Source organism: Chiroxiphia lanceolata, chromosome 1, assembly GCF_009829145.1.
Source record: "Chiroxiphia lanceolata isolate bChiLan1 chromosome 1, bChiLan1.pri, whole genome shotgun sequence".
In the NCBI taxonomy this organism is placed as follows: domain Eukaryota; kingdom Metazoa; phylum Chordata; class Aves; order Passeriformes; family Pipridae; genus Chiroxiphia; species Chiroxiphia lanceolata.
In genome coordinates, this window is record NC_045637.1 from 131,222,109 (window position 1) to 131,248,442 (window position 26,334).

General features: G+C 39.4%; 1 protein-coding gene across 2 annotated transcripts in view; it reads right to left on the minus strand.

The window, feature by feature from the left end:
• Positions 1-15: 15 nt before the first annotated feature.
• LOC116785366 (probable acyl-CoA dehydrogenase 6) overlaps positions 16-26,334 on the minus strand; it is a 78,841-nt gene continuing 52,522 nt past the window's right edge. Inside the window, exons 4-10 of one of the 2 annotated variants that reach the window (XR_004356506.1) lie at positions 24,586-24,692; positions 19,476-19,643; positions 13,842-14,015; positions 7,775-7,936; positions 7,487-7,637; positions 683-836; positions 16-255 (exon numbers count right to left, since the gene is read on the minus strand). Coding sequence is in view for 1 of the 2 variants with exons in the window: in XM_032684684.1 (XP_032540575.1) it covers positions 746-836; positions 7,487-7,637; positions 7,775-7,936; positions 13,842-14,015; positions 19,476-19,643; positions 24,586-24,692 (853 nt within the window). In the remaining variant the exon portion in view is untranslated. Of the gene's footprint in view, positions 837-7,486; positions 7,638-7,774; positions 7,937-13,841; positions 14,016-19,475; positions 19,644-24,585; positions 24,693-26,334 lie in introns of both variants that reach the window. The other variant, XM_032684684.1, reaches the window with a different exon arrangement.

Here is a 26,334-nt window from a genome sequence, read left to right on the forward strand (position 1 = left end):
TACGCGCAATTTTCGTATTAACACATTTAATATTTTTCTTTAATAGTTACACAGAAAACATGGTACTTTGCTGCTGAAGTTCAGGCCTCCAAAACCTTCAGATACAATTAAAGAGTTGTTTATGGAATTCTGCAAATAAAAATCAACCACTACTCTCATCACCAAACATCCATGACAGAGTTGGTGTGAACTTGGCAAAGATGACACAGCTCATTGTCATGATTGCTTGCTAAAAGTGAAAGATAGGGAAGGTACCTGTAATTGAGAGCAAAGGCACTGTTTTAGTATTTGGACATGGCAGAGAACCATTTGTGCCTTAATTATGGGTCTTAAAAGCAAAGCTATGCTGAAATTAGATTAAACTACTAATGAAATCATAGCTGTATCCATATAGAAGTTCTGTTTCTTAATTGGTGGCGTAGATGCTCTAAAATGTAGATAAAGCTTGATTAAAGAACACATTTTTTCTGTGTGCTTAGCATGGATCATTGAAAAACTTCAGTAACATACTGAAAAAATTGAAAAATACCTTGCAGGAGGCTGCATTCTCACAGGCTGCTCTATATCAACAGAATTTTGACATTGGAGAACACATAGAATGGTAATGCTGAAAGACCTGGATGTGCATTTTGATGACAAAATTACCGTTAAGTTTTCTACTCAAAATGTACTGGCTGTTTACCTTCAGTGTGCAGTACAAGCCATGCTCTTGCTGTCTTAATTTTCCAGAAAGAGTGGAGCTGTTTCACTTGCTTGGAAGTATTTCCATGTATTTGCATATGATGGAAAGCATGGTTTCATCTGTCCCACCTCCTATTGACATCAATCTCAAGTCTCTGTAAAAATATAAAGAGTAGATTTAAACATGTGCATGCTATTCTGACGGTTTTCTGCTGGGAAACCTGATGAGATTACCTGCATGTGTCATACTAATTCCAGATGCCTGCAGAACACCTCATCCACTGCCTCCTCCTGGGGAGGTGGTCTGTGATACTTCCCTCAATATCCCTGCTGGTCCTCTCCCAAAGCGGTAGGTGCCTAAGCCTGCAGTTGAACTTTAAGAGGGGAGGGAGTTTTTCCAGGGCCAGCAGCAAAAAGTGTTGCAGCCCTTAATTTTGATGAACTGTGTGGTAAATGAGAGTCAATCAGTACACGAGAACTGTACAGAGAGGGTACAATTTTCATTCAGGTTTTTTAACCAGTAAGCATCCTGGTCTCCCTAATGGCTATGTGAGATCTAGCAGAACACGTATATATATTATATAGCAGTATAGTGTTGTATACTATTCTGTTATAGTTTTATATGGTCTGTAAAGCTGCTGTGCTTTAAAAAGGAATGGCTGCTCCAAGAATATTTACTTTCAGTTTGATATATCTAATCACAGTCATTTAAAACCTGCCATTAACATCACTGAGTCATCCCTAACAGTATTGCCTAAGTTTCCTGTGCTAGCCAGATTGCAAAATACTGCAACCTCAAGCAACTTTACTCACAAATTTCTTTTCTCCTTTGGGGAGAATTAAAAACCACCATCGTCAACAAAAAAACCTACCAAAACAGTTCTAAACTACTGCTGCTTAATAATCTGAAGATTCCCCACCTTCCTACAGGCCTTGTTGAAGGCTGTGGAGCTGGAACAGTGGTAGCTTACTTGTTCTTAGTGCTGCAGTGTTGTCTGCTTTGTCAAGCTGCAGAAAGCCCCTGCCCATGCTCAGCATTTTGCATCTTCACTGTAGCACCAGCAGGTAACTAATCCTTAGGACTCCTCTGTGATGCCAGTAAGAATCCTCCATTTGCAGCAGGAGTCCTGGACACATGGCTTGTTTATAAGATGTTAGAAATGGGCACTGGTTTTGGTGGTGTGTGTGACAGACAAGTCAGGTTATCATGTATAAAGACACGTTTTGAAAAAATAAAACACCTTTCACATATGTTTTGTGCACGTGTGTGTCTTTACAAGGTTGCTAGTAATTATGTTTTTGTAGGAGCGAGATAAGGAGTATTTCTTATATAATCTACAGAGAGGTGACTAATGGTGATCTCTCTCCTGGGGAGATAGGGTGGAAGGTTTCTCCTAATTTAACCAGATCAAGATGACAAAAGACTCAAGTGATTTTAATCTAGCAACCCTCTTCTGGGAAAGAGGCTTTCAGAATAAGAAAACAAAATCATGGGACCAGCTATCCTGCCAGGAACTGCAAGGAAGCTGGGAAAGAGGACATAGTAAAGTAAGCTTTTATATCAGCTATTTATTGTATGCTTTTGGTTTGATAGTTTATATTATATCAATAATGCATAGTTAATATGGCACATAAATATTTTAATACCTATAAATATTAGAACTTAATTGCTTTACTTAAGCTACCTCTAGAATCTTTTCATCTGGCACAGTGACACTTTGCTTTCTGATTTCTCCATCGCCTTGTTACTGCCTCATGACAGAGCAGCAAGTCCTGCTCTACTACAGCCCCACTGAGGTGAGCACCGACCTGTCATGGCTTCACCCTGACCAAGGACAGTTAGGAACCAGCCTGCAATTTTGTGAAGGTGTCATTCTGAGGGACCAAACTTCTAGCTGCTTATTGAATGCTGAGAGAGTGGGAGTTAGCCTGAGGAAAGAGAGAAATCCAGCTGTTGTGTTCTATCCCTCTAAAACACTCCCTGCAAAGAGTTTCTTCTCATTTGGGAAAGGCCGTGCATCTGATACACTCACTATAGAATATAAGACTTATCCTACTCAACCAAATCAAGAGATGTAAATGTTAAAAAAGTAATCCAACTTTCTGACAAAGAAAAAGTTCTTAAAAGCTGAGTTAAAAAACTACACTTATGAGGGAGCGTAAGGAGCCATTCCCACTCAATCCAGGTTATCAATAATTTCTAGTTATGTAGCAAAAGGAACAAAAAGAACCCTCTATGTTGTCAGATCATGTTTCCCATCTCCATAGGTAATGTCATATAGCCTTCAGAAATGTGTTAAGCACTGCTTTAAGGAGAAAAAACAAGCTCCTTTTAATCTTGGACTATCCTAATTTGAAGGCTGTCAGATAACAAAGTTATTCTAATGATTAGGAACCCTCTAATTTACAGCCTGGATGTGTTTCTGAGTAGTATAATCCAATATAGTCCGCAGTTTAACATTCCTCTGTCGGCTGATGTTGACCCCTCTGCGTTCTGAGGGCCATTCAGCCTTTGCTTCGCACAAGCTAAGCCATGTCCATTACGCTGCCTGTAAAGCAGGCAGCTATGCCACAGCTCATGGCACTATAAATCTGTCTCTAGCTTCAAGCTGATAAAATATGATGGTGTTTGCAGCTGTGCATTCCAGTACCATTTACTACCCACAGCCAGGAAGCCATGCCTGCTCAGGGAGCCATTGTACATTTTCCTCTGGAAAGCCATACGGCATTGGCGCTGAAAAAGCCCTTTCTGTTCACAAACATCTTAAGAGGAGCCTGCTGCACTACTTACCTTCAATGCAGGTGTCTTCACAAAACTTTAGGCTCCTGAGAAAATAAACTCAGTAATTTTCTTTCCCCTTTCTGGCAGTGATCAGTGCTGGTCAGACATGGGGAAGAAAGCAAGTTTTGGTGACTCGAGCCCTGGTTTTCCCTAGTAGCCTGGCTTCATGGCAGTGGTCTCTCAGGGGTGCTGCTCTCTGCTTCCCTGGTTAGGAGGCCATTGGTAAATCCATACCAAGGTTTATGTGGCTTAGAGTAGCACTGCTTCCCAGAAGGACATTTTTTACACTGCTTCTTTTCAGCACAAATTGCACTTGATTACAAAATGTTTACCCTTTTTTTCTCAACAATTACTATTTTTAGGTTGCATTACTGGCAAGATTTTTCTCTATAAAATATACTGATGCACCCTCAAGCTTAATATTTTGTGATTTCTTCAATTTTCAGACTCAGCTAGTTTGCCTCTAGGCTGTCCAAATCAAGCAGAATCTAAAGGAGACTGATCCACAGAGAGAAGTTTGAGCTGATGCCACCCAGTGCAGCAGGTCTCTGGCCAGGCTGCCACAGCCCAGACACCCGAGGCTGTGCCTGCTAGTTCCCATGGCCCTGCTCTTTCCATTTAGGGACATTCTGAAGACCCAGCTGAAGGAATGGGCATCACCTTGGCCTGCTCTGGAGTGTAGCTCTGCTGTAAAGTCATCACTGTTTGATTTGCCATCATAGAGCTAGGTGTCACGTGCTTTATCTCCTAAATTCCCTGGCAAGATACTCATAAAAGTTAAACAAAGTGGTAGACAGGCATCTGTCTGTCTCAAAGCCTCTGCAGAAAAAGGCTGAAACTACAGATTTTGTTTCACAGATGACAGAAATTGATATTAAGCCTTATCTCAACAATTAGCTGCGGACTTCATAGCAAATTGTTTTTGTCAGCAGAAATAGATGGATAGGTTTCATTTTGTTTGGTACAACCACAAATGGTTATAATGACAAAAACTGATTAAAAAACCCCAATTGTCTAGACTCACTCAAGTTTAGACATTCTTTGTAAAGAATGAAAGACTATAAACAACAAAATAAACTGAATAAAATATTTCAAATTACTTTTTAAATATGTGAAAGATACAAAAACAGAAGGAAATGCATTACTTATAAAAAAATCCACTTAAAACTGTACAGAAGTTTGTTTTTTTAACTATCCTCAGTTACAGGTAGAACTTCATATTGCAATAACAGGGGAAAATTGAAATCTGTGTTTGTTCTTCAGCTGTGTGCATTTGCAATGCTACTTACACTTCTATTTCACATGAATAGTCAATATTTTTCACTGCTGCTTTCTTGATTCTTTCACAATGCAGCAAGTAAAGAAATGATAGCATTCTCCCCCTCACAGCCCACAAGAGTAAAACTTGTAAGAACTGGCAGCAGTTAGACATGGTGATTAGTAACATTAGTCACAATCTTAATTTAAAAAAAAACTCAACTCTTTTAAGAAGGCCACACAAGTTCTTCCTATAACAATTGAAATGTACATAATTAGTATTATAATCACTATTAGATCACTACCTGAAGTTTTTAAAAACTCTTTAAATCTAAAAAATTGCAATAAACTTGCTACTAGAAGGTTTCTTCCCTCTGATCTCTCATAAACTGGGGTTTTCATATAGATGATGGGTTTGTTCAGTAATTGATTTTTCCCAAGTCCTGATGTCTTTGAGGCCTTTCAGACAAGGGAGAGAAAAATAAACAATCATGACTCCAGGCTAGTGCTCTCCTTCTCTAGAATCCTGCTAGTAGGGTATATGCTGGAAAGTCCATTCTTTATGGTTTTTATATTGGCTTTTATATTGGCTTTTATTTTTCTATGAAACCCTTTGATATTTGGGCTCTAAACTTTTTTTAAAAACCCATTCTCCTTATCAGAATTCGTACAACTGAAAATAAACATTTACATATATAAAATCAGCCCAGTATAGGCACCTACATGGTGAAGCAGCTCTCTTTATGCCTTCTAGAGAATACTGCACTTAAGAAATGTCAGTTGTTCTACAAGGTTTAAAATACTCATGATTAAAATGACAGAAATGAATAAAGTAATCTGGCAAACAGTTTTGTTCCATTTCTGTTAATTATCTCTGACCGACAATAATAACTAAAATTCAAAGACTTCATGCACTAACCATGCATTGTGCTGTGTGTTCTTTGAGAAGTCTTTGAGCCCGACATGTCGAAGACTATCCAACATTTCCTTGGAAACTTTGTGAGGATTATGCTACAAAAATATTTGTGCATTAGGACTAGATGTCATGCTGTGCAAGAAATATCACAGTGATGTGAATGGTTACTCGAACTGCTGTACTGAAAAGAACAGATTTGGGAAAGTTGCTGCATTGCTTATTGTTACAGATTAACAAGATTCTCACTTGAACTTGTAGTTGTTTATTTAGGTAATACTCTACTTGTCCCTTACTGGACCTTTGGTTACTCAATGATGGAATTTTACTGATTCACAGAACAGTTTAGAGTATAAATATCTTACCACCTTTAGCCTCATTTATAAAGGTGTTTGTGTTAGAGGCAGAAAGATACTTTTCTTTAGCCAGCTGATCATGTATACCAATAGGAAACACTCTGGATTTCTCCTCAGGAAAAATGTGACTGTGCTGGTCTACTTGGAAACCACTCTGGAATCCACAGAGAAAACCTCTGCTCACAGCTAGCAATGCTATGCTGGGCTAGGAAAACTTAAGACAAAACAAAGCTATATATAAGCACATACACATTAATCTGTACAGACTACAACATTTACAGTAAGTGCTTCAAGACAGAGATTCATTTTATTCAGAGTGCCTACTGCAGTAGCTTTTAACACCTCCATCACCAGGGACCATTAGCTGTTAATAGAGGCTGTGAATAACATAACTAAGAAAAACCATCATAATGAAAGCTGGCTTAAAACCACCACCATAAAACAGTCTGTACCTTCACTAGGAAATTTCAGGAATCCACAAGTCAAAAAACATTGAGGTTCTCTCTGATTTACTACAATGGCATTCTTATTCATAAAATGCTATTAAAAATAGAAAAAATAACTCAACCTTCTAAGAAGAAACAAGCTTTTTGCAGATTTTCTTGAGTGTTCTGCTCTCACTTTACACAGATACCTTTACCGAAACTTTCAGCTAGCTGAACCACTTATTTTGCTAACCTTTGATTAGGTATTTTGTATGTAAGGGCTGAGTGTAAATCTGTTACTGCAAAAAAATTCAAGTTCTATTTTGGTCCATCTACAGAACATAAGACACTGGAGCCAGAACTTTCCTAAAGCTACCAAGGAAGCTGTTTGCTTAGAGAGAATTTTGCTCTAAGTAGATACAGAGTAAAATTTGAAGGGACTTCAGTTAATTTGCAAAAAGGCCTCTGTGCCATTTTAATGGTCTAACAACTTGCTGGAAGCAACTACCTTTCTCATAGGTCTCACACAGTATCTGGTGTGACTAACCAGGTGGAGACTGCTATCAGAAAAGACAACTGCAGAAGCCAAGTGGGGAACTCCAGTTTCACATACATGTGGGGAAAAAGATAAAGCTGATTTTCATTCATTTTGGGAGAAAGCTTCTGGTTTATTTCTGTCCTTATAATCAAGACTACAAGCAAACAAAAAGCAATGAGAAAAAAAAATCACTTGCTGCTAGCCCTTTTTTCCTTTGTTCTACTGTCTGGCAGATACCAGAGGACCATCAGGGAAAGTACTGAGTTTATTTGACATCTAAGCCAACCTGTGGATAGTTCAAGCTTCACAATTGTAATGCAAAGCCAAGATTTGGCAAAGGAATAGTCAGCCTGTGTCGTGACACACATCACCCTAAAATCAATTGCACTGTGTCTCCTTGCATCCACAACACACATCAGTGACGTACCATTCCGTAGAACAATACCGTTCACACTGGCTGGGAGCTGGTGCCCTTTTCAAGTAGGTTATCTTTTAGCAGGACGTTTAAGAGGCCAAATTTCACCACTTGCTTACCTGTAAAACCTGCTCACCAGAACTTCACTGGTGAATCCCATTCCTCCCCAAAACTGGAGACAGCTGTCAGTCACTTCACGGGCCAGACGTCCTGCCTTTAGCTTAGCCATGGAAGCATATTTTGTCACGTCATTTCCTTCTACATACAGAGCTAATAAAAAAAGGATAAAAAAGGAGTCACTGGCCAGAGCCTGCCTCTCTGGAAAGCACCTCCCTGTGTTGCTTTAGCCTGACGAGGTTCTTTGCATGAAGAGAAGCACATCTGGGAAGGCAGTTGTGGGAGCTCACCAACAGCACGGTGCAGCAGCGAGCGAAGGAGCTCCACTTCGGTTGCCAGCTCGGCCAGGCGGAAGTGCACGGTTTGGTTGTGCAGGACAGACTGGTCAAACACCTTCCGCTGGCGGGTGTAGTCAATAGTTTCTTTTATTATAGTTTCCAGCGGTGTCAGGACTTGAAGAAGCAAAGCACAGAACAAGACATGGTTTTAGCCAGATCTGTTGTTTAGCTTCTTGTTGAAAAAGATGTTTTCCTCACATTGTATAACTAATACATTAGGTTTTCTAAAGCAAGTTGTTCTACACACTTAGTTGGGGTGCAACTTCAATTCTGAAAAAAAGCCCTCCTTGTACCTTAAAGGCATCTATCTCACCTGAGCCCCAGACTGCCAAAACTTGGAGGAGAATAAAGGGAGGTGGATAGAAGGGAAGGAAAGTCATAGAAAGCAGTACATCATGATGAGTATGTAAACTTTATCCTTAATGCCTCATTTGGGGCCTTAGCAAAAGCCTGTGGTAACTCCTACTTTCCATTCTGCCTGTGTCCGGAAGGTTTGTTACAATCCCTGAAAAAATCTGAAGGCAGACAGTGTAGTGTGCTCACTGAGGGATGCTGTAGAAATGTAAATTGAAGGAAGCTTTCAGGGAGAAGGCAGAAACCTATTCCAAGATCAAGGAACACAAATTTACTGCTTATTATGTCTGCATTCTGTAATTGGATTCCAGCATAGAAAAGAAGGGAAAAGATTCACAGCCACTTTTAATAAATGTTAAATAGTTCTTCTAATGGCAACAGAATCAAAATAGGATACTGCTGGAAAACAGGTTAGAGAGATGGCAGACGCTGCTTTAAAGCAAGAGAACTTGTTCGCTGCTTCTCTTTGCGCAAACTGACAGACACCCCACTTTAAACAAGAAGAAAAGGGAGAAGTTTCTTTTCCAAGGCCAGCCTTGAAGTGAAGGACTAGGCTATCAGTCTCTTGCAGCTTAGCTAGGATAAGAGCAGGTGCTGAATATGTGGAGAAATTTGTTTGGCAAATGTGGACCCATGTCCCTATGGCAAGGAGCAGTGACAGTTCACAAATCCATCTGTGTAAGAAGGGTCACATTTTCTCTTTTCAAAATATGCATATCCACCTCAATTTACATTTAGAGTCTAAACCACAAAACTCTGAATCCGAAATGCAAAATAAAACCGAGCCCTGCACTACTACAAAATCCCTTTTCCTACCTGTCAGTTACTCACATGAGAGTCCCTTACAGGAGCCTGGTGTGGTTCCATATTCCTTTTTGCATTGCTTTCAAGATCACCTCTATTTAAATTTCATCTCTGTTCTACTCTCCTGTGCAGACTCCACATCCCACCAATTTCCTCGTGCCATGATCATTTACCAGCTCTTCCACAGAGCACCATTTTTCACATGATGTCCCCACATTCCATAATCATCAGCTTTTGTCATTTCCTAAGTATTTTCCCTTTCTTTCTCATACAACTAGCCTCAATGCTTATTTTTCAAAAGAGCATATACAGTAATGTCCTCATTTCTTCTGTGTTATTACACTATGCTGCCACACTAATGCTGGTTTTCTGGGCAGGAAACTAAATTTCTGTTTTCAGGAACATCTCTTGAACACAAATATTGTTATTCCAAAGGATTATGTCACACAACACTGTGGCATGTATACTACCAACAGCTTTTTCACTTGTATTTCTATGGTCTCCAGCTTGAGAGATGCTAAAGAAACAGGAAGGAGTGTCCAGGTACCCCTTGTCCCCTGCCCCCAGACCAAAACCTGGGAAGCATACAGCTGAGTCTGAGTTGCTGGGAGGGAAACTAAACTGTACATGCCAGTGCTAGGAGAGCAGAAGGAAGGCGGTAGGGATAAGACAATCTTTAGTTGATGTGTCAGAGCAAGGTGCTCTAGCACAGCTTGTGTGGTTCCCAGCATCCAGCACCAGGGAAAGAGGAGATGGGAAACAACAAAGAGGAGGAAGGAGCAGGACCAGATGGGAGGGAACAGAAAAACAACTGTTTAGGTCCTGCTTGCAAAAGGTCTGAAGATCATGAAGGGGCTTTGGCCCATCTCTGCTCAGGCTGTCACCATGCATCATGGCTCAGCAGGGTCCTGAGAAAACTGCTCCCATAGTGTCCATCTCTCCACTTCACTGCCTCCTTCCTGCCCCTGTTGATCCAAACTCCTATTTCCTTAGCTGCCCTTCTGCTTTTTCCAGGAACTACCACTTGTACACAGAAATAAACAGAGAAAATCTTCTCAGGACTGCCCTGGGCTGCATCAAAAGCAGCATGGCTACCAGGTCAAGGGAGGTGATTCTCTTCCTCTACCTCCATTCTTCTGAGACCCCACCTGCATCCAGAGCTGGAGCCCACAGTACAAAGCAGACACTGAGCTGTTGGAGTAGGTCCAAAGGAGGATCCTGAAGAAGATTAAAGGGATGGAGCATTTCTCCCATGAGAACAGGCTGAGAGAGTAGGGGTTGTTCAGCCTGGAGCAGTGAAGGCTCTGGGGAGACTTTATTGCAGCCTTTCCATATATAAAGGAAGCTTGCAAGAAAGATTGTGACTTTTTACCAGAAGCAGTGACAGAATAAGGGGCACTGGTTTTAAACTGAAAGAGAGTAAATTTAGATTGAACATAAGGAAGAATGGTATTGGGGTAGGAAGTAGATGATCTTTAAGGTCTCTTCCAACTCAAGCCATTCTATCATTCTATGAGTCTAAGAAATCCTTATGATGAAAGTGGTTAACAGGTTGCCCAGAGAAATTGTGGATGTCCCATCCCATCAAGGACAGGTTAGATGAGGCTCTGAGCAACCAGGTCTAGTGCAAGATGTTGGACTTGTTGGTCTTTAAAGGTCCCTTCCAACACAAACTATTCTGTGATGATATGACTACAGGTATTTAGAGCGATGAACATAGCTCTAACACGGCAAGGTCTAGCTGTGCAGCAAACAGCAATGAAATGCAGCAGATCATGAATACCATGATGGCCAACAGCCTTGTGCAACACAACAGCACACAATACTTTGTCGGTCATGCCAGTACAGAGAAACGCCATTCACAACACTGAAATCCATTTTCTCTAAGAATTTTTTCCCCCGTATATTTGTTTCCATTTTTCATCATAAAGTGTTCTCCACATCATCAGACAAATGTAGCCCCATGAGTTTTACCTGTCACATATGCAGGACATATGTGATCTACCACACAGCTGAGAACTGTGAAAGCACTTGAAGTTGCCAAATGCAGAATAATCTTTTCCTTATACCTCCATCCAACTTATGTTTTTCCACTTGAAACTTCTTCTCAGTGTAAAGATACTTTGCCTTGCTATGTTTCCTCTCAAAAGAAAAGGAAATAGATATATTTTTCTTAGGTTGTGGCTGACAACTCTCTAGTGAGATGTCCAGTGAGCTCTTAAGCTGAGCAATCTGTCTCTTAAGGATATGTGTTGCCCATGCAAAAGGACCTGTCATCCTGGTTACTGGCCATGACTCAATGGTGCTCGTAAAACTGAGATTGCAGGAGCAGATAGAAGTAGTTAGAAAAGTGCCATTCTGCTCTCTCATGGACACTGAGACACCCTCTTAGTCTCCAAGTTAAGCAATTCACAGAACAACTGTTTGCTTTCTTGTCATAGCAACATTCTTTTCCTGTGATTAGTGCAACAGGTCCTCAAATGGACAGTATTTACCGAGTGTCACAACATGGCAGACACATGTGGCAGCTCTTCTCTTTCCATGAAGCAAGAAGCACAGTGATTTTGACCAGTGTCTTTGATAATGTGTCACTCAGAAGGAAAGACCACACCTGGGACCAAATTTTGCGATTCCAGGAAGTTAGTTTTCCATCTGTATTTTAAATCTGTTTGACCAAAAATACATTTTAAAAGAAAAAAATCAGTGAAGAAGGAAACTGGCCACAAAGAATATAATTAATAAAGAGAAGGCTGGGGCACATGGTACTTGAAACTAAAAATACATAAAAACCAACCAACCAAACCAAAAAACCCACCCACAACAACAACAAAAAAACCAAACACAACAAAACTACACCCAAAAAGGAAAGGTAGACAAGAATGGTGATCAACTGCCTTCTCCAAGTTTTAGGAAGCAGTGAAAGGGAGCATGCCAGGACTGATCTGGAAAGTGTTTAAAAGTAGACTGACAATTTTCAATGTTGCATGAATAGCCATGAACTGGGAAGGAATGGAAACATCATTCTGAGGGGAAGAAGTGACGATGAGGATTAAACGTGTAGACCTAATCACAAAACTACTGAAGGCACACACATTGTTTTGCACATCTGAGAGCCTTCAGCGAAACACTCGTGGTTGGACATAGGTAAAACTATTTGCAGGAGTGGAAGTTAACAGCTAGATGTTGTGGTGTAACAAATCTCACCAATCAAATATTGGGCTCCCTTCTAAACAAGGGTTTCTAGTTTACCACAAATGGTTACCCCTGAAGTTTGGAACTCTGCCTAAACCATAGGTCTTGTCCCTGCTCCCAGTGCTTTCGTGCATTTTATATCAGAGAGTGGATAAAAGCAAAAGCAGGGAGCTCGGCAAGGTATAACACAGTAGCCAGCACACTGTAGGAGGCAGATCCCTCTCTCTTGGTGAGCTCCAAGGCTCTTCCTCCCTGATGGCCTCTCCCTGGCCTTCCCAGGCTGCTCATCCAAGGTAAGGATTCACCTGCTTCCACTGTGTTGTTCTAGGGAAAAAGAAGAATTGAAATCTTGTGTCCCATTTCCTGGCAGAGCACGGTGACTGCCAGGCAGTTGTGCAAGGCTGGACAGTACCAAGCTGTCAGTGGTTTTAACAGGAGTGATCTAACCTGCCAGGCTTTGTGTGTCAACGCTGTTAGTGCACGTCACTTTTGCCTGGGGCATGACTAATGCTGCGAGCTACTCTGCTGCCTGGGGAGACTCACTGCAACTCAGAGCTTCTGATGGTTTGTTTAATTTAGACTTCAAACCAAGCATAAAAATGCACAGTGCACATCCTTGCAGTCTGCATACTCCTTGATTAAAACAGGACCAGTGGTAGGATCACATCTCTGGCTTGCCTGAGCCTGCAGACATCCCTTGCAAGTGTAACCTCCTGTCCTTTGCTAAAACTACTCTCAGGCTTCCTTTGGCTCTCAAACCAAAGATTTTTTTTTTAAAGCATTTGAACTCCAAAATATTTGGTCTGGGATCAACTCAAAACAGAGAGTCATTTTTTATTTGCTCACTGAATCAAAACACCACTTCTTAGTATTCCAAATTCCCCAGCCACACACAGACAGTAGAGACAGGGAATGTGCAAGAGCACAAATACAGTGACATGATTAATGTCTTAATGACAATCCTGAAATTTAAAGAGGACCAATTTTCTTACCGTGAATCACGTTATATTTAACTTCAAGAAGCAAACACTGGTGGATAGGGGGAAAGTTTGGAGGTTGAAAATGGACCATCCAGACTTGGATCTGGTTTTCTGGAATATCCACAAGCCATACAACTCAAGTACATGGATTTGAGTACTGCCTGAGTTCTGAGTAATAGAAACTCTGAAAACATAATTTCAGGGAAAGGAATTTGGTGCTGTACCAATTTGGTGCTGTACAGAGGTAAAACAGATCTGCAAAAACAAAGCTCTGGCATCCTGTAAGAGACACTTCTTTACATAGCCAATAAGTTAAATTTCTAAAATCCAGGATAAATATCATAATTTACTGTACTACAAGAGAAGTCAACGTCCTTCTATTTCATGCCAGTATTTTGTTAGCCTTTGCACTATATTTGTAGCAAACGTAACAGGATGCCATATTTGCTTATCAGCAGAGAAGCACCGAGAGAAGAAAACAAAACAGCCTCTGTGATGCCTCACAAAATGCTTTCTATTTCAGGTCTTTTTAGAGAAATTGAAGGTTGTCTGTATCTAGGCTATGACAGATTTCAAAAACAGATCGTAAAATATCATTGCAGCTTACAAGAAAAGGAAAGTGCTGTTAGTCATGCGAAAAGTGACCCTTGCGTCCCTACCCAGCCGCAGAAGCGCAAATGATGACTTACCAGTGGCTACTCCCCACAGCCGCTCTTCTTGGAATTGCAACATCTGATATGTAAAACCCTTTCCTTCCTCACCAATGAGGTTTTTGCTGGGGACCTTTACATCTTCAAAAAAGATCTGAGCTGTATCCGATGATCTCATGCCCAGTTTGTCTATCTTTTTAGCAACATGAATGCCTAAAGAAAAAGGGGTGTTAGAAAGGCCTCAAAAAATGAAAGCACTCTGAACAAGTACAGCGTTTTCAGAAAGAAAAGTTTGCAGATGTGAAGGTACATTTCAAGACTACGGTGAAACCTACCTTTAGGAAAAACCCAACAGTATTCTGGAGTAAAATGGCCCAAATCCCCTTTCAAAGACTTTTTCCATTTTATTTAACCAGCAAATCAGAAACTTGAATTGTAAAGGTCCCACTTTTCATTATGTCCCCAAATAATAAATGTTTACTAGTCATAATAATCTCACTTCAGGCACATATTCAAACAATGCATTATTTATTTGCTTATGTTTGATTTTTATCTAGCATTGTAATATAGTGCTGGAATTCAATCTGGCAGTATTTGCTGAGTGTCTGCACTGCTGTGAAACAGTACAGAAATATTCAATAATGACAAAAATAGAGCTATGTTTTAAGGTGCAACTAGACAATTTCTCCCTCTGGAAATCCTCTTCCTTCCCTCTCTTCCTCATTTGTTCTCCCCTTTCTATCCCACCCTGATTTTTTCTCAAACAATGATCATTATTCATTCCTCTGATTTTTCATGTGGACGTGTTTGTGAGAGGATTTGCTTCCACAGAGACCTCCCTACACTGCACTGATTCTGACCCCACATGCGATGGTCTGTTGAAGATGAACCCATTTCCTTCAGGTCTGTCTATGTAAGAGTTCAGCCTCCCCATCACACCAGGCAGAACTCCTTCCTGTTGTTTGTTTTTTCATAGCTTCAAGCTTTTTCTTCCTATTGTTCAGATGCAAGGATGGCTTTTACCACTGTGCCATGAGAGTTTAACAGGCACCTACTGTTTTCCTGTGGCAATTCACTGCCTTCAGGTTTTACCTTCCTGTTGCTCTGAGGCTAATGCAATTATTCAGGATGGAAGCCAAGAATGGTTCAAAGGTAAAAGAAGGACAGCAACCAGGCACAAAATAATTAGCAAAACCTGCTGATTTACGTCTACCAAGTCAATACGTAGAAAAACTGTCTTCCAAATCAACATGTGTATCTTTGCAGAAAACCAAACCTTTTCGCTATCCACATACATAGTATTCTAATCAGTTTTGTGATGAGGAGGTATTCTGTTAATATTTTTCTCTTTATTCTTTTTCAGTCCTCTGCTACTCTCTAGCATGGCTCAGTAGGATCTGGTCACCACACTCAGATTGTTGTGGTCCCTCTGTACTGGTTTGTACCTTGCTATCCTTCCTGGATTTCAGAGAACATCTATTTCGAACTAATGTAGACATCTCAACTTCTACTCATAGGAGGCTTTCAGCTGTGTGAAAATCACTTTGGTTTTGCAGGCAGAAGCAGTTGGCAGTCATTTCCTTCAAATTCACTCTCTGGTTGCACTGAATAAGGTTGTGGAAAGTTTCATCTCTTCCCAGAGATGAAATACTGACAGTATTTCCAAATGCCAAGACTGCTCTCAGAATAAGGTCCACATAGACATCCACAATTTTCACTCAAGATTTTCCCCCGCCAACCAATCTGTAAACAGATTATGAGTTAGGAATACTTGCTTTGATATGTGTTCAATGCAGGAAGAAAATCAGGACAGTTGTAAAAAAAATTCTTGACTCTTGAATTGAAAATTATCCAGAAATTTGCACCCAGTCAGCCAAAAGCATTTACGGTTTGTTTCTGTATTAAAATCAGAGCTAAACAACCACATACTGAGCCATTTACAGGCCCAAATGATTTCTGGAACATTGTTTCCCATTGGAATATTACTACTTGGTTTCTTTGAGAGTCTCAAAGATCATGTCTTTGGTCTAAAGCCAGCTGGTTTTATGCAATCACTGTTCCTCACTCGTATGAAGATGCACTTACTGCTCTTGTTAGTGGGTGGTTTACTAAGGTCTCTTCTGGAAAAAGCACAACTGCTGCCAGTTCTTATATTACTAAATCAATCCTGTTGTTTTCTGCCCAGATACACATACAACAACAACTATTGAGGAGAGCTCTAACAGGTTTGGTTGAACTAGCTAAATGTGCTAATAATTTCTATCTGTAATTCTTCCAGATTGGGTTGTGTGTTCAAGTTTCATGAATCCAGCAGTATCTTCCTTTGTCATGCCCCACCAGTTCCACTTGCTCTTAGATTAATTCATGTTTTTCTCACAGAAGGAAGCCAAACTGCATCAGCCTCCTGTAATACTCCTTCTGTTGCTAGCACAGGCTTTACATTTTGGAAGACAGTGATACATAATTATCTCTTTGGCCAACATACGGGCATAAAAATGTTCCTTTACTTCATTTAATTATCTTCCTTCTCTTCATAAGGGGTACTATAAATGAAAAATTACCAGCAGCCGTACATGCCCAGATAACTCCTGGAATTTGTCTGTATTAAATAAATCACACACAATAACAAAAAAATCTCTATTTATTAAGGCCAAGTGCTCGACTCACTAAAAGCATTCTAACAGAGCTATTTATGTTACTTGCACCAGTATCACTGAGATGGATTGCTCTATTTCTTCCTGGGAAGTTCTTTCCAGACATCTTTGATTTTTCATTTTCTCCCACTCCTCAAGCCATCTGACAATCTCTTTTATTTCCTATATTCTATCTCACGAGAAAGGCAGTTGCTCTCTCCTAACACCATTTAGCGCCATTACAAATGGAAACAGACACGTTTGAAATTGCAACCTGAGAAACGTGCTCTTTTCCTTCCCCTGGATGCTTTTCTCTTTATTAACTCCTCCTTGCAACCTACTCTAGTGCTGTCTGAGGGCTCAGAGGACAAATACTTACCACATTAGAGCTGCAAGCCATTTATCTATATACCTTACACACAGACATTTTACAACTTGTTAGATTATTTTTCCTCCTATGAAAAATTCAGCTTTTTTTTTTAAAGAAACTGTAAGTATGAGGAGTATTCACCTAATTTGGATATCTACTGTGCATCCACACTGCTGCTATTGAAATTCCCTTTATGAGAAATGTATTCAGCAGTCTCTGTCAAACTAGACAATGGTTTGCTTCACCTCAGAATAGACAGTGTATACATCTAAAATTAGACAAAGCAAACCCTACTTCATATCTCCAATGAACTATCAATTGCTGAAATTAATAATTTGCTTTCAGACTTGAAATTTTTTCTCTTTTTTTCCCTCCACCACATCATAGAAGTATGAAATTATTTAGATTTTCATGAAAAATGATGGACCCTGCATGATGGATCAATCATTACCCAGACATATAGGCTGGTGACTGCAGCAGTGAGTCAGACATTTGCTCTCCATTGCAGCTGTTCTGGAGCTTTGACACACATACATCCACAGACGTTTGAAAGTGCATCATTCGGTGATATCCTCCAGACACTTCCTGTAAGTCTTGGTCTGCTGCCCTCCACAGAGTACAATCTTTGGCCAACAGACATCCTTAGGATGTATCAAAACAGATGGAGCTTCCTGAAAAACCTCACTGATACGACTCACCACTGAGCACAATCAGCTGTCTCAATACTTCATTTCAAAAGATCACCAATCTTGGTAGAGTGACCCTTTTGTAGAAAAATGTCTATATCACACAGAAGAATTAAAATATACACTTTGAGGAGTGCAATTTTTGTTTCTAGGAAGACTTCTACACTTCCTGCAGATCAGCTTCAATCAGGCAATCTTTCTACGCTAAATCTATTTAATGCAGGTAAAGAAGGTCTGCTTTGTGGCTGCGAGATCTAAAAACTTCCCCTTCCTAAAGTTAGAACAATTCATGTGTCTTTTTGGAATAGGCAAAGTAGCTGAAAACCTGTAAGTCAATTTCTGCATATTTGATTTGCCACTGACAGTGGGTCAGCTGCTTTGATTAGGGAGACTGATCTCAGAGAAGTAGTATTGCATCTGCATTCTGACCCTTTCATGAAAAATCACAAGAAGGACTTCATTCACTTATCAGCAGACAAATCTGATAAGTGAATTTACCTGGGAGATAAGTGAATTCAGGGAGATTCTGGCTCTGAGTTATATGTTTACTGATCATTTATCAGTAAGGACAGTCTACAACTAGTGAAGCAGTTCAGGTCCGTCTCCTGTGAGCTCCCATTCAAAGCCTGTCCCAAATGAGCAGAGGTTGTAGAAACACAACCCACTCAGAACTTGCTTAATTCCCAGGGCAACTCACTTGCTCAACTTACTCCATACTGAAATTCACTTAAAAGACATTCCCTTAGGAAGCTCTCATCATTCTCTTTTGCAACACTGGAGACCTGGGTTTTGTTCTCAGTCTAATCTGAACATATCACATTCACATCACTGTCATGGTGGTGTTCCTACATGTGAAATGCCCGTAATGCCAATAATGACATATATTTCGTATGTAAAATACTCTGAACTGAATCGACATAAATGCCATAAGCTTAAATATTTTATATGTAAAATAATATACATTATTAAATATTAAAACGACATTAAATTTTAAATTATGTATTAAATATATTATATATTACATAAATTAATACATTGCATATTTTAAATATTAAAATGAATGACTACCAAAAAGATTTCAAAACTTCTGAACAGGTGTCAAACTGCAAAAGATTCCCACTACTACAACCTTAAGTGCATCCTCTCTGAATAATGTCCTTCATGCATACAGCATATTAGGTCTGCAAGGTCTGCAGACTACTCAGGAACAGACACTGTGGACTGTACCACTGAAACTTGTACCTGTGGATCAGGATGTGTTTCTTCCGCATCTTCACCCAAATTACTAGTCTTCTTCAAAACCAAATCCCTACTTCCAAGATATTTGAATCTTTTGCTCCAGCCCACGTTTAACTCACAGGCTATTTTTGTAATTTAGACTGATAGTGCCCTGGCAAAAAGATCCCTTTGCACAGCACAGCCATGAAGCACTCAGTATGCCTGCACTTCTTTTCAGCAAGCCCATCAGGCTGGGTGGTGGAGGATGGTTATTGGAGGAAGATCAGGACCACTCACACAGCACAGCATTGCATCCTTCTAGCATTTAATCCAACTGGTCAGTAAACCCACCCCAACAGCATCAGATCTGCTAATGGGTTCCTGGGAGGAAGGTAATGGCATATGGGATTAGAACTATTTTGAGAGGTATTTCCCAAGTTTGAAATCTTTAAATTCTTTATCCTTCTATTTTCATATGGTTATTAAGTATTCCCATGCAAACATATCTTAAAAGCATCTATAAATTCATTGGTGGTGAAAAGGGCTCTCCATGTAAAATTATGTGGGAGTCACAAGCTGAAGACTGCAAAATATTTAACTTTCTGCCCCTTTCTATTTTTTCATAGAAGTGTGCAAATGCAATTCAGTATCAAATTTGTATGACACCTAACTTAGAATAACGTTTATGGGTGCAGTCAAACACCTTTCCTTCTTGTATTAGGTATATACAAAAACACCAGTAAAATCAAATTAGATGTGTTATTACCAGGTAGATTCATTGGCAGACATATGAGAGATTTATTTCGATGGGGAGGTCCTTCACTGGTGTTTGCCAGCAGGCACATCCAGTCTGCTTGGCTCCCAGATGTAATCCACATCTTACCACCATTTATGACATATTCATCACCTTTTCTCACAGCTGTTGTCTTGATATCTATTTCAAAACATAGGAAATGAAGGGTTATTCTTGTGAAGGGAAGATAAGTTGGTCCCTATACAACTGGCAGAGTCACTCTCTTGCTCTGACAGACAACTAATATTTGGTTCTCCCTCGTACCTCCCAAGTCCTCCAACCATTCCAGGCACAAGGTAAGCCAGTATGGACAACTCTTAGAAGACAATCCAGGGAAACAGGACCATTACTCTTACCCTCCTTTAGGTGGAGTCTTCATCCCAGTGGATGAAAGTAGAAAACTCCCTAAGTAAATATGGTGGTCAAAAACTTGGGACAGAAGCATTCCACTCTGAGGTGATCTATTAGTGGTTCTGTGCACAATAGTCACTGAGGAGGCCTTTAATTTCAGAGCCCTGACTTAAACATAAGTCTCAACACCTGTGTATGAATAAAGATATATCTACGTGCACTTCCTGCATGTTCTTGGTCAGAATGGTGCAATAAGTTCAAAGCTGGTTAACTATCAAAAGGCTAAGTCTAAATGCTATGAATGGCTGTACATGATGGAGTTCTAAACACCTACTATTTATAGCCACTGGCAAAAAATTATTTTCTTCCGTGTGTTTGCACAGCCCTGACTGCAACAGACAGCCAGAGTGAATCAGTTATTATTTACACTTCAGCAGAATTTCCAAAGAACTGGCTTTTTCCCCCTGCAATTGAACTTCTTCAACTAGAACCCCATCTGAGGAAGACTCTCCAATATATCCAGCTATAAGTTGGTGATGTATAAGAGAACCCCACCATACCCCTAATAGCATCTATAAATCTAATGAGACTATAAAGTCTGTAAGAGCTCACCTACTGAGGGGGACTGTAGATTTGGAGAGTGGGAGTCAGAGAGCAAAGTGGAAGCACATTTGAGTCATCTGGTTATAATTTCATACACACTCAGTCTGCACATGAATGTTCTTCCAAAGGCTCTAAATACAAACAAAGCAAAACCAAGTATCTGATCTTCATTTACAAGACAAACTAGGACTGAGGTAAGCATGGCTGAAAAATAGTGTTGTTAATGAAGGAACGGGGGAAAAATGATGGGAAAAAATTGTATAAGGTATAAAAAAAAGGAGTACGGGATATAGCTACGGCTAAAGGAATGTACAAGCAGATAATGATGAACAGCAAAGAGATAGTACTAATGTGGATAAAAACAGCAGCCATAGAGCTATTCAGTCTGTGAAAGGACTATGCCAAATCTGTCCAAGGGACTTGATATGAAATCTGTATAATAATGAAGTCCAAGAAAGTGAAGGAATCTAAAGTACTGACGCTCATAATACATGGACACAGACACTGAACAATCATATACATGGAGACTAAATAACAAGCGAAGGACATAAAGAGCTGGAAAAAAAAATACAACTAGATTGAAATAGTGTTACAGGGATGGCAGCATACACAGCAATTTACATCACACACGTCTTTGTTGTGGAACAGCTACTGAAGAGATTAGATAGAGGTTCCATGGAAGGTCTGCAGAGGAATAATGAGCACTGTGATGTTACCACAAATGTAAATAGTTCTTGCAAGCATGGCGTCACAGGCTGCTAGTCACCCAAATACAGATTAAAGAACAAATGCCTTACTAATGAGAATGTTCAAGTACTCTCAGATTCAATGGTTGACATTTTACTTCAAACTTGAGAAACAACTATTAAAAATGAACATATGAAGAGTTGATTCTTTATAATTAGAAGAAAGATGATCAAGTCAATATGTTTTATGTTTAAAATACAGCAGGCTTTGAAAACCTACTTAACAACTTACTAAAGTCAAGTGGACTCAGTCTCAGGGATATGGCTATGAAGATAATTTGGAATGTTTGACTTAACTATTTTCCCTGATAGAGCATAGCTCTGGGAAAAGCCTACTTCAGTGAGTAATTAATTTTTGCAAGCCCACACCACTGACTCTGTAGATTTTCTAACTCAACAACTTACAGAGCATGCTGTGAGAACCCCTTCTATGAAAGAGCACAAGGCATTACTGAAAGGCATATGATACAGTTAGTGCCATATGAGCAATCAGGGCTGGTCACTTCACTATTCAAATCACATATACTTGAGCCTCAATTTTCTTTTCCACTGTTCTCTTGAGTCCAGCTGTGCTCTAAATAGATTTGACTAAAGGCAAGGTTGGCTCCAACTTTTAAGGTTAATGTTACAATCAAAGATAAGCAACACATATTCTCAAAGTAAAATACGAAGAACACATATCTGGAATTTGCATCATTAGCAAAGGAAAAAAAAAACAAACTTTAAAGAAATACCTTCAAGTCTAACTGAATGAATAATCACTTCAAAAAAACAGGAGATGACCTGCAGGAAAGGAATAATTAATCATCAAAGTAAGCTACAGTTTGGAGGTCAGAAATAAGAACCGTGACAAGTCAAACAAAGTTAAATCTTTTAGATGAGAACTAACAAAATCAAAGAAGATTGAGGTGGCAAACAAAACTTTTTTAGCCACAGAAATAAAAAGTGAATGGGAAAAAATTGAGGCATATAGAAGACACCTCAAAAAGTAAATATTCCACAGGAGATTACAAAGAGATTCATGACATAGATGACAAAGGAAAACAGCTACAGGAAGGACTGTACAGAAATTGAAACTAGCGTAAAGAGAGGTTGCTGGTTTTGGCAATCTGCACACCCTCAGAATACTTCTGTAAAGAAAAGAGAACTCAATTTTTCTGTGATATCTTGCTTAAACCCAACCTGATTTATTATGAGAAGGGATTTTCTAGAGAAGAGCAGAACATGAAAAATCCTGTTGGACCACTCAAGCTAAAATTGACACTTCTAGGTAACTATGAATTAAAATTTGAAAAGATAAGAATTAGGAAAAAAGTGGAAATGTGCATAAGGAACTAGTCAAAAGGGGAAATTGCATCAGGTTACATTAAAAGAGGAAGTGCTGATGTGCAGGGAGGGCACTGGTTGAGGTCCTCATTGAATACGAGGACAAAACTTCTTGAATATTTCCATTAATGATCTTTAAAAGGATAGGAATACACTAAAGAAATTTGCAGGTGACACAAACCTGGGAAACATCATCAACACAGACAACTGAGATATTGCCTAGCAAGAAAGGAAAGATCTTTTTTCAAATTCAACATGGTAAGTACAAGTACCTCGACCCAGAAAAACAGAAGGACTGGATTCCACTGAGACAAAATGGGGCAACATATCTATGTTAAAGAGGTAGATATGAACAGCCTTATTAGGTACAGTTGCCTGGAAGATAGAACTTGAAGAAAGAGGAAGTGTCTTCCATGCTGTGTTCTTACATATCCCCCACCGATAATCCGCAAAACATTCTATAAATTGTGGAACAGTAGTGAGGTAGAATGAGACAAAATCATTAAAACTAACACAAATGTGTGTGATTTGTGGTACCAAGAATCCAGTCATTAAAACTAACACAAATGTGTATAATTTGTGGTACCAAGAATCCTGAAATTAAACACATATTCCATACCAACCGTACTGTACCGTTCTTCTTCTCAAGCCAAATCTGTATCAGATTTGTTGCACATAGTTGTTGTACTATGTATATTGTATTATGTACAATATACAACAACTAAATTTGAAAGCAGACAGGTATTTCTTCAAATTGACATGAATTTTGTATTAGACTAATGGTCACAGCACTTTTTGTTCTGATGAATTTTGAATAAATTAGTTTAAGGGACATTTCAGTTCTCATGTAGATAAACACTTTCTTTTTGTTCCATGTTCATATCACCTTCAGTAATCTTGGAACTGGCAGCAGAAAATGCTAGAGATACCTTCCTCTGTGTCATTATTAAATATAAAATATACCAGCTCACAGGGTGGAAGCATGCCCCCAACTCACTTTGTCCCTCCACTTATCTGAGGGAGACAAACATCCTAAGAGCATAAGAAACCAAAGCAAGTACCACGAGCAGCTTCACACAGCTCGGTCTGCTTCAGAGCTGGACCACCTGAAGATGGTATATTCTCTACCTTGTGCAAAACAGTGCTACTCAGAACACAAGCTAGTGCTACTCATTACTAAGTTGTCCATTAAATTATTCTTTGGAAGCACTGTAAGTTGTTTCTGAATTTATACCAGGAATCAGATCTTCCATGACAGGTTAGAAAGCATTGTCATTTCACCCTGCAGTCTGCCTTCAAGCTGCAGCATAGGTCCATCAGATAATCCTAGTTGATTCCAAATTTGTTTGTAATTGCATTAATCCAAGTATATCATACCAATTAAACTAGATGATAAACAACAAGAACATTTATGTTACTTATTATCTGGAACACTGCATCAAACAAATTATATTCATAGTTAGAAATTTCTGATAATCACCTAATTAAACTAGAGAGGCATTCATTAAAATAAAGGAAGTTGTATTTCCTACATTAGCAAAATTCAAATTTCTGATTGTTTTAATGAAAAACAAGTCTATAAAAATTATGGAATTTTTCTTATGAACAAATTCAATTAACTAGAAAGGAAAACAGCAATAGATCATTTAGTCCCATTATTTCATTATTCCCATTAACTCTCTTGAAATCTACCTGCTGCACCACTGCTCAAGCACTGGAAAATTATTTGTCTTGAGACAACAACATGAGTTGGGTCAAGGAGATAGACATAGGACTCCTCTGATCAAGAAACTTCTGTCAAACTCGGCAAGCTTGTCTACAGGAAGACATTGTCTCAGGAATTTTTAAGAGCACAATATGTTCAAATTAGCCATGCTCTGTTCAATAAGTAAGCCTCTAAAAGTGGTTTCTTATCAATCCCTTTTCCTTGAAGCCCATGATTCTATCCTTTGCATTTCTTACAAATGATAGTGGCAAACAGAAGGATCAGGTAAACAAGATTTTTTCTATTAAAATAACAGGCTGTCTAAAGTTGTCAGTTTGCTAGGTTAACTTACTTGCAACATCAGATCCAGCTCCAGGTTCACTGATTCCCAAGCAAGCCACAAAATCACCAGCTATAGTTGGTGCAAGGAACTGTTTTTTCAACTCATCAGAACCAAACCTGCAATAATATAATGAAAAAGATAGGATCTTAAAAGCTTTTGAAGGTAAATTTTATTTAGAAGTTAGTTACAAATTTTGCTCTACCCATACAATGATCAGTTTTCCTATGACTAGGTAAAAGCTGTCCCAGAGCTAAAAGAGAGAATCGATACCCTCTAAAGGGTGATTCTATGACTCTATGATTCAGAGTTTTCATGAGAAACGCAGTCACAATCATTTCAAACAAGTTTTAATGAGTATTCAGGCATCTTACTCCCACAGAAATGTGTGGTCTAGATGCCCAAAATCTATCTTTATGACTGTTGCTTTGAAAGCTGCCAGAACTAAATAAACATAACCCCTGGGGTCTCCCCTCAATGCTTCTGCACCAGTCTACAGTCAGCCAGGACGGAGGACCTGCTCTCTGTACATCTTTTGACTTTTGTACATGCCAGCTCTTTGCCAGGATTTAGTGGTGATTGAAAAGTTATGACAGGTGATGGACACCTTCTGCAAATATCAGTATTTAAATTATTAGTATTTCACATCTGCATTTAAATCACACAGTGAAATCCATTAGTCTTTCTTCTCAGCTGTCCTTCTAGTCTCCACAAAAATAAAAAAGGAAACAGCAAAGTGTTGATGGCATTTTAACACAAAAAATTCACTTGGCCATGTTTTAACCCTGTTAAGGGACACATGCTATTTTCCCTTGCTTGCATCCATTCAAAATTTAGCTGCTTGCATCCATTCAAAATATTTTATGGTTGATTCTGTCCTAATTAACATTCATTGATTTTGTCTTGCAGTGCGAATTGTGAGTTTGTGGTCTAGTTCTCGAACCTCTCTCGTGCAACTGAAAAATTCCTCAGGTCATGTAATGAGTTTTCTGTGTGTAGAAATCCATAAAAGTCAAGTTCTTCCTCAACCTCGTCTTTGGTATGAGGCTTCTCAGGTCATCATTGCCACTCATCTCCTTGGGCTCACTGGCTGCCTAAGCAAACTGCAGTTACCTGGGCTCTCCTTCTAAAATATTGTCCCAGTACTTCAAAGAAGTGATGCCATTCTAGCTAAGACTAAGCTGTCCCTTCCAGTCCAACCCTGGCACAAAGGACATAGGACAGCCAGGGAACAGTCTGGGAGCTGGCAGACACTTCCACTTAGTTCACAGAGGGAGCTCAGTTCCTAGTTCTGTCTCTGCTGATAATCACTGCAGGAATCCCAAATAAATACAAGAAGCAAGTCTCCAGCATACTTGAACAAAGTCCTCATGGCTGTTATGTACTGTAGTTTTGTTGGGGTTTTTTTTTTAATTTTCCTTGGGACATGATCAAGTATGGCCAGCTGAACATTCATTAGACAGAAAAAAAAAAAATCCCAACCACCAACATGGAAAATCAAATTACAAAAGTAGCTAGTGGGGATTTTTGGCAACGCTTTCTGATGCTTGAAACTTTGCCAGCCTTTAGTATTTCAACTGAGGATTTTCACAGCAAGAACTTTTCTCAGAATAATGTTTTTGTTTTGATATCTTTGTTTGTATTAAGTTCCAGAAAACAGTTCAGTTCTTTCCAAAAATGAGGTTACAGAAGAAGTTATTTTGCAATTAAAGAAGTCTGGCAACACTATTTTCATACAATCATGGGTCTCTTTGCCTTGCA